The sequence below is a fragment of the Bos mutus genome, chromosome 24 (assembly GCF_027580195.1).
Source record: "Bos mutus isolate GX-2022 chromosome 24, NWIPB_WYAK_1.1, whole genome shotgun sequence".
NCBI lineage: Eukaryota > Metazoa > Chordata > Mammalia > Artiodactyla > Bovidae > Bos > Bos mutus.
Genome location: NC_091640.1, coordinates 39,421,474 through 39,431,909, shown reverse-complemented (window position 1 = coordinate 39,431,909; position 10,436 = coordinate 39,421,474). Strand labels below are relative to the sequence as shown.

General features: G+C 53.8%; 1 protein-coding gene across 1 annotated transcript; it reads left to right on the top strand.

Annotated features, from left to right (window-relative positions):
- The first annotated feature begins 3,211 nt into the window (after nucleotides 1-3,211).
- Nucleotides 3,212-8,861, top strand: TMEM200C (transmembrane protein 200C). The gene is given in 3 exon segments (XM_070361737.1): nucleotides 3,212-3,348; nucleotides 6,187-7,152; nucleotides 7,154-8,861. Coding segments are annotated over 2 exon segments (1,776 nt in total). The 5' UTR covers nucleotides 3,212-3,348; nucleotides 6,187-6,291; the 3' UTR covers nucleotides 8,069-8,861.
- Nucleotides 8,862-10,436: the final 1,575 nt, after the last annotated feature.

Sequence of the window (10,436 nt, the reverse complement as noted above, 5' to 3'; positions counted from 1 at the left end):
AGTTTAGTTAGTTAAAACTAGTCAATCCTAGACTAGGAAATCAACCCTGAATATTCATTGGAAGGACTGATGCTGAAGCTCCAATACTTTGGCCACCTGATGTGAAGAACTGACTTACTGGAAAAGACCCTGATGCTGGGAAAGGTTGAAGGCTGGAGCAGAAAGGGACGACAGAGGATAAGACGGGTTGGATGGCATCACCGGCTCAATGGACATGAGTTTGAGTGAGCTCCAGGAGATGGTAAAGGACAGGGAAGCCAGGCATGCTGCAGCCCATGTGGTCACAAACACTAAGTCGAACACAACTTAGCAACTGAACAACAAAACTAAGTTCATCTTTTTCCTCTTCTTTTTTCCCAAGGCCCTCATTTCTCTCCTGTTGCCACATGTTCTGAATGCCCTGCTGAGCCCTCAGTTCTATAAACACTGATGAACTGTTATGAGTAGGTAGTCTTCACCCTTCAGTATCCAGCAGGGAGAAAGAGGGGGTGTCCCACAACCTCTGAAATCACCCCAATTGAATGGCCAGTGAAATCAGAAAAAAAGTAACTCCAGAAGAGAACCATTGTTCTTTTCAAAATAACCACATCACTTGCAAACCCGTGGGAATGTATGTTGATATGATATTATTACAGAGAGGATAAAGGACTGCACTGGAAACCAGATGTGATCTGATTTCCTCCGATACCCTGAGCTGAAAACAAAGAAAATAACTGAAGATGATACACTCAGGTGAAATGTAACAGTTCAAAGTTCCAAAGAACTCCAGTTTGGAAGGAAGCCTTTGAATAATAAACCATGACTCTTACTGCAGTCATCCACAGAAGAAAAGTATGTCCCAAGGCCTGTTTGTCTAGAAAAGCATTTTTTTCCTTTCTCCCTAAATCCCTCAGATAAATTTTAACTGTGCCAATGATGGCTATCATTTCTGCTGAAATTTGAAACTGTTAATGGCTTAATCCACCTCAGACCCTAATGAAGTTCTGCAATGCCATTCCTGTTTACACAGCTCAGCAGAGGCCAATGAGGACAGGACTTGCCACCCGTGGCCCCGGCAGCCAGTTGTGTAATGAAATTTCTCAGATGCAGTCTTTGTGCACATCACCAGATTTTTATTGGCATTCTAGAAGTCTGGAGGGCTTCTCTGATGGCTCAGTGGGTAAAGAATCTGCCTGAAGTCTAGATGTTCCTAGCCAAAAAAAAAAAAAAGCACCTTGAAAATGACTACTAGACCAGGTGATTTCTCCTTTGCAGTGATTTCTCTGAAAGGAAACACTCTATTGTGGAACTGAAAACTTTCCCTTCATTTTGACTTGTTTTCTAGCGTCTGAATAGGAACAGAGGTAGAAGGAGGTGGGCTCTGATCACCCCATCATTATCCAGCTTCAATATTTGCTTGGAAAGGGAGACGGACGCCACCTTCCAAACATGCAGATGCATGGTTTCCTTTGAGGGAAATATTTCTCCTCCACCCCCTCCGGCCTCCCCACCGTCTCCACACCCACCTCACACATCAAGTGTCCACATTTCTGTCTTTAAACCCATAAATGTTTGGTCTTTATTGTTCTTTTTGCAAAATGCAAGCTCTAGCGGTAAACACAAGAGGATGCCGTGTACCTTGGAGGAACAATCTTGTCCCTGACGCTGCGGGCTGCAAGGCCCTCCCGGGTGGGCTTCGTGAACCCTTGAACAGGCAAACTCAGAATACACAACAGCCTCTACCACCACCACCACCACCACCACCACCGCAGCCCACCCCAGCAATGTATTTCTGTCTGGGCCCCAAAGTTCAGACAGCACCTGCTCTTCTGTTGCTTTATTCTTGAACCCTGGCTGTCCTATTTCAATAGATAATTGAAATCTTTCTTACTTTCTTTTCAATTCTCCATGGGGAAATTCCACTTTGAAATGCTCGCTTTCCTGTCATTTTTACTTTACAGTTGAGAGGGCAGGGATGAGCCAGGAAACAAGACTCCTCTCTCCCTCTCGCTTTTTCAAAAATGACGTAGGGAGTTCGGACGGCCTCCCTCCCCCCACCTCCCGTCTCTGATGCTAACCCTGATTCCTGGAGAATTGCAGTTTTCCTTTGCAAGCTTGCTGATGAGCGCGCGGGTCGGAGCAAGAGGGGCTGCCAAGCGAGAGCCCCGGAGCCGATTCTAATCTCCGATGAGCCCCAGCTGCCCGAGTCCGGGGGAGCGGCCACAAAAGCCCGGCGGGGCTGGAGCGCGTGGACAGCGGACAGCGGCGGCCACGAGCCCCGCGGGGCGCGCGGCGCGGCGGGGGCGGCTCCCCTCGGCCCGGCCTGACTTCGCTGGGGGACAACTTACTGTGTTCGCTGTGCGTCCACACTGCCAACTCCCGAGTGGGAGGGGGGAGGCAGCGCAGGCTGTGTCGTGTCCAGGAGTAGAGGCAACAAGAGAGGAAGAGAGGAGAGGAGAGGCGGGGTGGCAGGGAGGCAAGGAGGCGCGGGCGCTACCCTCGGATGTTGATGGGGAGCCCCTCCGGGAGCAGCGGCCCGTCCTTTGGGGACCCTCCGGCCCGCGGCTCAGACAGGTAGTTGGGAGGGAAAGAACAAAGCTCCAGCCCCGGGCAGGCGGCGGTCCCGGGGCGCCCCAGGGGCGGGGAGGGCCGAGGCTGAGGCGCCCCGCGCCCTGCCCTCTCCGCGCGCCCCCGGCCCGGGCCCCCTCCTCCGCCTCCCCTCGCGCCTCCTTGTTCCTGGGGAAGCGGTTCTTCCGAAGGGACGCGCGCCGGCGGGAGAGGAAGTGTGGAGGGGGAGACCGGCGAGGCGGGGAGACGGGAGCCAGGGAGGAGGCGGGAGGCGGGGCGGGGCGGGGGGCGGGTGCGCCCCCGAGCCGCCTAGCCCGGCCGGGTACCGACTGCCATCCTGCAGCGATTTCCCTGTGTCATGGCTCCGGTCTCTTAGCAACCGCCGCGGGTCCGGCCGCCCCGAGCCGCTCTCCCCGCCGCCGCCGCCGCCGCGGGCTCAACTCCACCCGGCGGTGCCCGGCGCGCAGCAGCCACACAAAGAGGCGCGGGGCCGACCAGCAGGCAGGGCCGGACTAGGGGCCGGGGCGGCGGGGAGAGCGGCTCCGGGCGGGATGCGGGATGCAGAGAACCTGACACTTCTTGAAAACTCCGGGAAATGGCTCCCGCCCCGGCGCCGGAGAGGGATGCGCACCCGGGGCTGACGCTCGCCCCCGCCGGGATGCTGAGCCGCGCTCGCACCGAGGGCCCCGCGGCGCTGTCCCCGCGCTCCGCCGGCGGCTCTGGCTCGAAAAGTTTCTCCATGGTTCCTTTGTGTCGCCCGAGCGCCCGTTCGCCGGCCCCGACCTGCCCCCGTCTTCCCGGGTAAGTGAGCGATATTCTTGGCTTCCAGAGCTGCCATCTTGAGCCGTTCTGTCCGTCCCCCCGGAGGCCCCCTCCCCAGCCCCCGGCCCCAGCCCGGGTCCCCCGCGCGGGTGTTCGGGACACTCGTGTTCCTGGGCGGGCTACGCGGCACGCGCTGCCGGGATACAAGCGAGTTCAGGATTGCCCTCACTTCGCTCCCGCCTGGCTTCGTTCCAGAGGCGGACTCCCAGCTGCTGCACTCATGTGACTCCAACATAAATAAGCAGACCTAAAAGGAAGGGCAAGGGGGGCTCGCTGCCCTGCCGGGGAGGGGCCGGGGGTATTGAGGACCCGGGCAGGGCAGGGCGCTCCCAGTCCTGTGGGCTCTGAGCAGCAGACACCGAGTGGGGCTTAATCCGTCACGAGCCGAGAACTTGAACGTCTCTCTTGGAAGCAGTTGTATTTTTAGACATCCCTCCTTTCTTTTCCCCCAGCCTCCATTCCTTTGCCGCGGAAAGACCAGCACCAGGCTGTAAATTGCTAGGGCAGCCGAGCTCGAATGCTAAGTTTGTTTTCCTTCATTATGCACGAAGAAAACCTCCAAGGTGGTTCTTCCTCGCCATCTGACCTTTGTCAGTATTTCCCCGTCAGATGGAGACACGTTATAAAGGAGTTCAGGCTTCAGTAGAGCTGAAGGAATAATAAACTAGGGAGTTAATTACTGGCTATTAAACTAATTTTAAAGATCTTCTGTAAACGATTGTTGAAATCCGTTCCAGTCTTCCTTACTTTGTACCCAGAGCCAAAGCTGCCTTGTGAGGAGAAAAAACATGTGTGGACCTTCCTCCCCCAAGACATCCAGCGTCCCCATCAGTGCCCAACAAAATGTTAGCGCTTCTCTTTTTTCTGGGAGAGCCACCTCGCCAACTGAGGCTGCCTTTGCTTCTAAAATGTCTGGCTCCCCAGTCCTTCTTAAGACAATCACTCATCTCCAGATTATTACATTAAAGATGCTGGAGTTTGTGTATCACTTAAAAAAGCAGTCTTTGCAGTTACAACTACATAATAAATGTGCTTATTTGGGGGGAAGAATGGACAGTAAGCTACTGTTGGATTCTGCTTTGTTTTTGTTTTTTCCCCAATCTCTGCTTACTGGTGCAGCTCCTACTTAAAAACAAAATTCAAAGCGTTTGTAAATGTATTCTCTAAGCCCTCTCTCACCTACCCAGTGTTTAACCCCTCTCTAGCCCACCTCACATTCCTGCTTACTGAAAGCCAACCAAGTTCCAAGGAGATATTGATTTGCAAGCATTGTAAATAGCTGATTGCCATTTGCTTTTCCACCAGTGGAGAAATGCTCTTGTCTTGGTATGATAGAGGGGATCAACGGGCAAAGCTGTTCACCCAGGCACCAACCTAAGCAACCCCCCATTTTCAAAGGGCAGTTTATTCTAAAACATGAATTATTTTATAAAGGATATAATTCCCAAAGGCTTGTGAGTGATATCTAAGCCTTTCAATTTCATACAATGCCCTTAATTTTAGCATCTCTATTATAGGAGGGAACACAACCAGTGGAACAGAAAATGTGTTACTCTGGGGATCCAGCAGGACTGAAATTTTTAGAAGCTGACAGATATCCACAGAGTTGCATCTGTGCTGTTTATCTACCCAGGCTTTATTATAAACCACTAAACTTCCTGTAAGATAGTCCACTGATTGTTGTCCCCCCTCCTTTCCTAAAACTGACCTCATGAGAAAAACATGGGAACTGCTCTCCCTTGGGAGATCTTACAAGCCATCATTATTATGTAGACTGCTGTACATAGTTAATTGCCTCCTCATTTGAATATTTGGATTCTTCAGAATGTGCTGTTGGCACATTAATAAGGGGTCAGAAAGCTATGATGGCAGGTCTTTCTTTTTTTTAAAGATTGGAATTTTCCCACATGAGAAAAAGATCTTTCTCTTGGAGATGCTGGGAGGACTGCTTAAATTCCCTGATGGACTCTAGCACATGATACCTTTAAGGGAGTTCCTCTGAGGGAGGAGAAGAGACCAGAAAGAAGAGCGCAGTTACATAACCTGTTACCTAAAACTAAATATTCCACCCCAAGAAGCTGTCCAGATGTTGCAGGAATGAGATGAGAGGGAAGGGGCTGTGAGAAAGATCAGCTTGCTTGAGAACAGTGATGGCTTGGAGACAAGTTGGTGGAAGGATTCATGGTCGGAGTACTAACATAGCTCTCCGGTGTTCCCCCAGCCGTGAACTCTTTATTAATTACCTGGGGTAAATAAGCCGCCTGCCATGATATGACTTTTCATTTCCGTCCAGTGAAAGGACTTCTTTTTGTCTTTATGAATCGGTAACTTTTGTGACTGTTTCAGGGACTTTGAAGGCCCCACAGACAAACAGACCCTCCTCTCAGTTAAGAGACTTGGAAGTCTGGGGCGCCCCCGCTTGGGAGACCAGGAGAGCCCGTTCCCACGAGCGCTGAGTCCCCACGTTAGTTTTCACTCATGGTCAGAACTCCGTTGGCTGTCAGCCTGGAGCTTTTGAATTGAGCACTGCTTACAGTGTTCGGGAGATGGGGCAGAAAAGAAGACGTCCTCTCCAAGTGTGTTTAACCGTCTCGGATCAGTTACGGCAACAGCGCTTCTCGTCCCTAATCCACTGCCGGCACCCCCTGGTCTCCACGTAGGGCACTCCTGTTAGCGGGTCATGGCCCGGGTATGTGGGAAGGGGTGGGGTGGGGGCTCGCACACGTGGTGGGATCCTGGAGCCGGACTATGGCAGAGCGCGTGGGATGTTGCCGCAGCCAAGCCTACACCTTCTGACTGTCTTCCTCTGCTTTGCAGCAGGAGGAGGTGGAGGAGCGGCTAGTGGGCAGCTGGTGCACCCCACCCCCCCGCCCCCCGCACAGGCCTCCGGCCCCGGGTTAGCCCCACTCTCCACCGCTCGCTATGATCGCCACCGGCGGCCTCCTGAGGATCTCCGCCCGGAAGCAGGACCCCCTCCGGCCCCCGGGCCAGGTCCCCAAGCGCAAGCGGAAAACCAAGAAGAGGCGCAAGAACGACGTGGTGGTGGTGAAGGGCAAGCTGAAGCTGTGCTCCGTCTCCGGGCTCATCGCCCTCTGCGGGATCGTGGTGCTGCTGGTGGGCATCGCCCTGGCGGTGGTGGGCTACTGGCCCAAGGCCAACGGAGCCCACCGGGAGGGGGCTAAACAGCCGCCGCCGCCGCCCGGGGACAGCGGCCCCCGCGTCCCCTCCGTGACCAGCAGCAGCGGGGGCAACAGAAACCGGTCCAGGACCCAGCCGGGGCCTCCGGAAGGTGTCACCGCCAGTTCGGTGGGCGCGCCCAGGAGCACGCCCCCAGCGCGGTCCCCCGCCCCCTCTCCGTCATCCTCCACGTCGGTGGGCTTCTTCTTCCGCGTCTTCTCGGGCTACCTGCACTCCGACAAGCTCAAGGTCTTTGGGCCCCTCATCATGGGCATCGGCATCTTCCTCTTTATCTGCGCCAACGCCGTGCTCCACGAGAACAGGGACAAGGAGACCAAGATCATCAACCTGCGGGACCTCTACTCCACCGTCATCGACGTGCACAGCCTCCGCGCCAAAGACCTGGCGGCCGCCGCCTCGTCCTCCGGCCCCGCCTCGGCGCCCCCCGGGGCCGCGCCGCTCAACGGCTTCCTGGGCTACGTGCAGTCGCGGGGCCTGGAGCTGAAGCCTGGGACCCGCGGCGGCGCCGCCGGGGACGCCTTCGGGGCGGCAGCGATGCTCGCCCGCGGCGCCTGGCCCCACCCCGCGGCCCGGAGCGGGGGTGGCGGGGACCCCAGGCGCCGCGTCCCCGCCCGACCTGGTCTCGTCCCCGCGCCGCCCGCGGGAGCCCCCGAGCCTGGCGGAGGCCGTGTACAGCATCTACCGCGAGCGCCCGGGCGTGGCCGGCCGTCGCCGGGCCGCAAGCAGCGGCAGCAGCCCGGCGCCCGGCAGCCCTCCCGAAACCTGGGGGCGCCCGAGCACTGCCAGCTCCCTCGTGGGCTCGTCGCTGAGCGCCTTCGCGCTGCTACCCCTGCCGGGGGACCGCGACGGGGACGCGGGGGCCGCGAGTCGCGGCTGGCAGCGGCCACCCGGGGAGCGTGGCGCCCGGGAGATCCCGCTCGACCTGAGCCTCGCTGACCTCCGGGGCGGTGCCCGGGGCGGCGCGCGCTGGGCGCCCCGCGAGCCGGAGGAGCCGGCGGCCGCGCGCACCGCCAGGGGGCAGGGCGGCCGCCTACCCAGGACCGGCAGGCACGCGGCCCTGCGGCGCCGCAGCACCAGCGGGCTGCCGGACTACCGGGCGGCCTCGTACCCCGAGCCCCCGTCCGCCTCGCGCAGCGTGGACCTGGACTCCAGCCTCCCGGAGCTCGCGGCCTCCCCGGAGTCCCCCGCCCGGCCGGACTCGCCGAGTTCCCATTCTGATGACCCGTCCTGCAGCAATAAGGGCTACACCCCCCTGCGGGAGACTGGCACCTCCCTGGAGTCGATGGGGGACCTGCGGGCCGGTGGAAACCCAGACGGGGAGGCTGCCATCGCCCCGGGGCCGGAGCAGAGACCCCCAGAGGATCCCGGCCAGGAGGTCCCCGAGGCCGAGCCGTCCCAGCCGGTGCAGAGGCAGTTTACAAACAAGGAGAAACTCTACATGATTTCACGGTCTCACGCCTCAGGGGTTGAGGACGGAGAACTGGAGAGTGCTGGCATTTAGGAAGAGAAAGAGAAGATAGGAGAAATGCCCGCAGGAAGCAGGGGGTTTATCCGCGGAAATCGCCCACTACCCAAAGAGCTGCAGAATGTTAGCCTTGAACTGCGTTCACGAGATTCCTGTAGATAATTCCAAGCAATTTTTTTTTCAAAGCAAACTAGTCTTATAGGTCCGATGGTGATTGTATGTTCTCTGAAAACCAAATGTATTAAAAGGTCAGCAATCTAGTTCCTTAGATAAAATTCTCTTAATTTTCTTAGGATCAAAATAATATATTTTTGACAGTAACTGTGCACTTTACTCCAACTTTTTTTTTTTTTTTAATCTCTAATCCCCCTGACCTGTACTCTGCCGCTGGTTTTGTCCCTAGCTGCTCGTGAATGACAAGCTTTCTTCCTTCTGTGCTTTTGGGGAGCATAGAAGGGTTTGTCTCAGTTCTCTGAGAACTGATTTTACTCAGTGAAGTCAAAGCCAAAAGCATGAGTTTGAAGAGATCACAGTTCCCTGCCCCACCCCTGTCTGCTCATCCCACCACACAAAGGCCTCTTTATTTTTGAAAAGGGTATTTACATTTTGCTACTAGGGTATCTCATGGAGACTAGAGGCCAGCATCCAGTGGGACCGTTACCTTCCTCAATTCACTATATCAAGTACACAATACTTTATGGAGTATTATCACACCTGTACTGAAAATAGCATTACAATGAAAAAAATCTTTTTTTTAATAAAACAAGTTTCCAAACAAACAGTTAAACATAATATTGCCTCATTTTGCCTCGGAACTAATACTTTAACACATGTAAAGCATGGGGCAGTTCAGCTGGTAAACCTAAGATATTTTGCTATGACACTACTACTGTGATTCAGCGCCATCCTCAGTCATTTCAAGCATATTTTAAACTTAAATACAGAGTAGAATTGAACGTTTGGGAGCATCTCTTCCAAATGAAATATTAAATAAACAGTAATTTTCAACAATGCTTCTACTTTACCTTTAGGATTAATCTACAGAGCACCCAGGCTTCATGTTCTTCTGCCATCCTTTGGCAGTTGACTATTTGATTTTTGCTTTTAAATTCAAGATCTTGAATCCATGTCCTACAAAGGCTAGCAGGTCATGTTTTAATAATGTGGTAGGTTGTTTATGCTTGATATTATTAAAAGTCAATTAGTTAGTTTTCAAGACCAGTAGACAAACACAGTAATTAGTGTACCAGTCTGATGAAACAGGTTCTCCAGTTATGGGTAGCTGAGGCTAGCATTGCAGGAATTTAAAATATTGATTTTCAAGGAAAATCTTGTCAAAGATGAGGTCCTCTTGACCCCCAGGGGTGAAACAGTGGGTCCCAGGGACAGAATGCAGATTCAGGGGTGAAGCTGGACCGCAGCTTTGGGCATTTGCTGGCTGTGTAGCCGTGAACAAGTCACAAATGTTGGGTCTCTGTGATCTCATCTATAAAAGGGGGATAACTAGACATACCAAGGGCTTCCCCAATGGCTCAATGGGTAAAGAATCTGCCTGCAATGCAGGAGACACCGGAGACGAGGGTTGGATCCCTGAGTTGGGAAGATGGCCTGGAAAAGGAAATGGCAAGCCATTCCAGTATTCTTGCCTGGAGAATCCCATGGACAGAGGAGCCTGGGGGTGGGGGGCTGTAGTCCATGGGGTCGCAGAGTCGGACACGACTGAGCGACTAAAAACCACCAGACATTCCACATAGAGCCATGAGGGGTGGAACAAGGAGGTTATGTGGACAGAGCCTGATCGAAAGCTTGGTTCAGAGCAGTACTCAAAGACAGTAGTTACTGAGACTGTTATCGTGATAACGGTGTCTGAATGCATGCTGCAGGAGAGTGGGCCTCCCTCCCACTAAGCTCTAGAAAGCCTGGGCTCAAATCTGGAAGATCCACTTACTATCTGTGTAACCTTAGGCAAATCGCTTAATTCCTCTGGGCCTCTGGTGGATGATATAATCTCTATGATTGCCTTCAGCTCTAAAATCTTTACTTAAATTCAGGGTATTTGTTTTGTCCCGGATACAATCCTATCATATTTGCACAGACAACTTTGCCAAGTGAACATAATACTTCGTCAACTCCATTTAGTGTCACATTCTGTGATCAATTTTTAAAGGGCCTAATTTACTCCCAGATTGAATCTGCATTATGCTCATAACACACTTTAAAGCTGTGGATTAATTTGTTTGACTCTTCCATAGAGCAAAAGTAAGTTCCCACTAATAAGAGTGACAAACAAAACCACACCATCAGGTAGTGTTAAATTTCAAGTCTCAATTATTTTATAGCCCTTAACCAAAGTATTTAAAAATCTCCTCATTTTTCTTCTCAATTATCTTGCACACTGGGTACT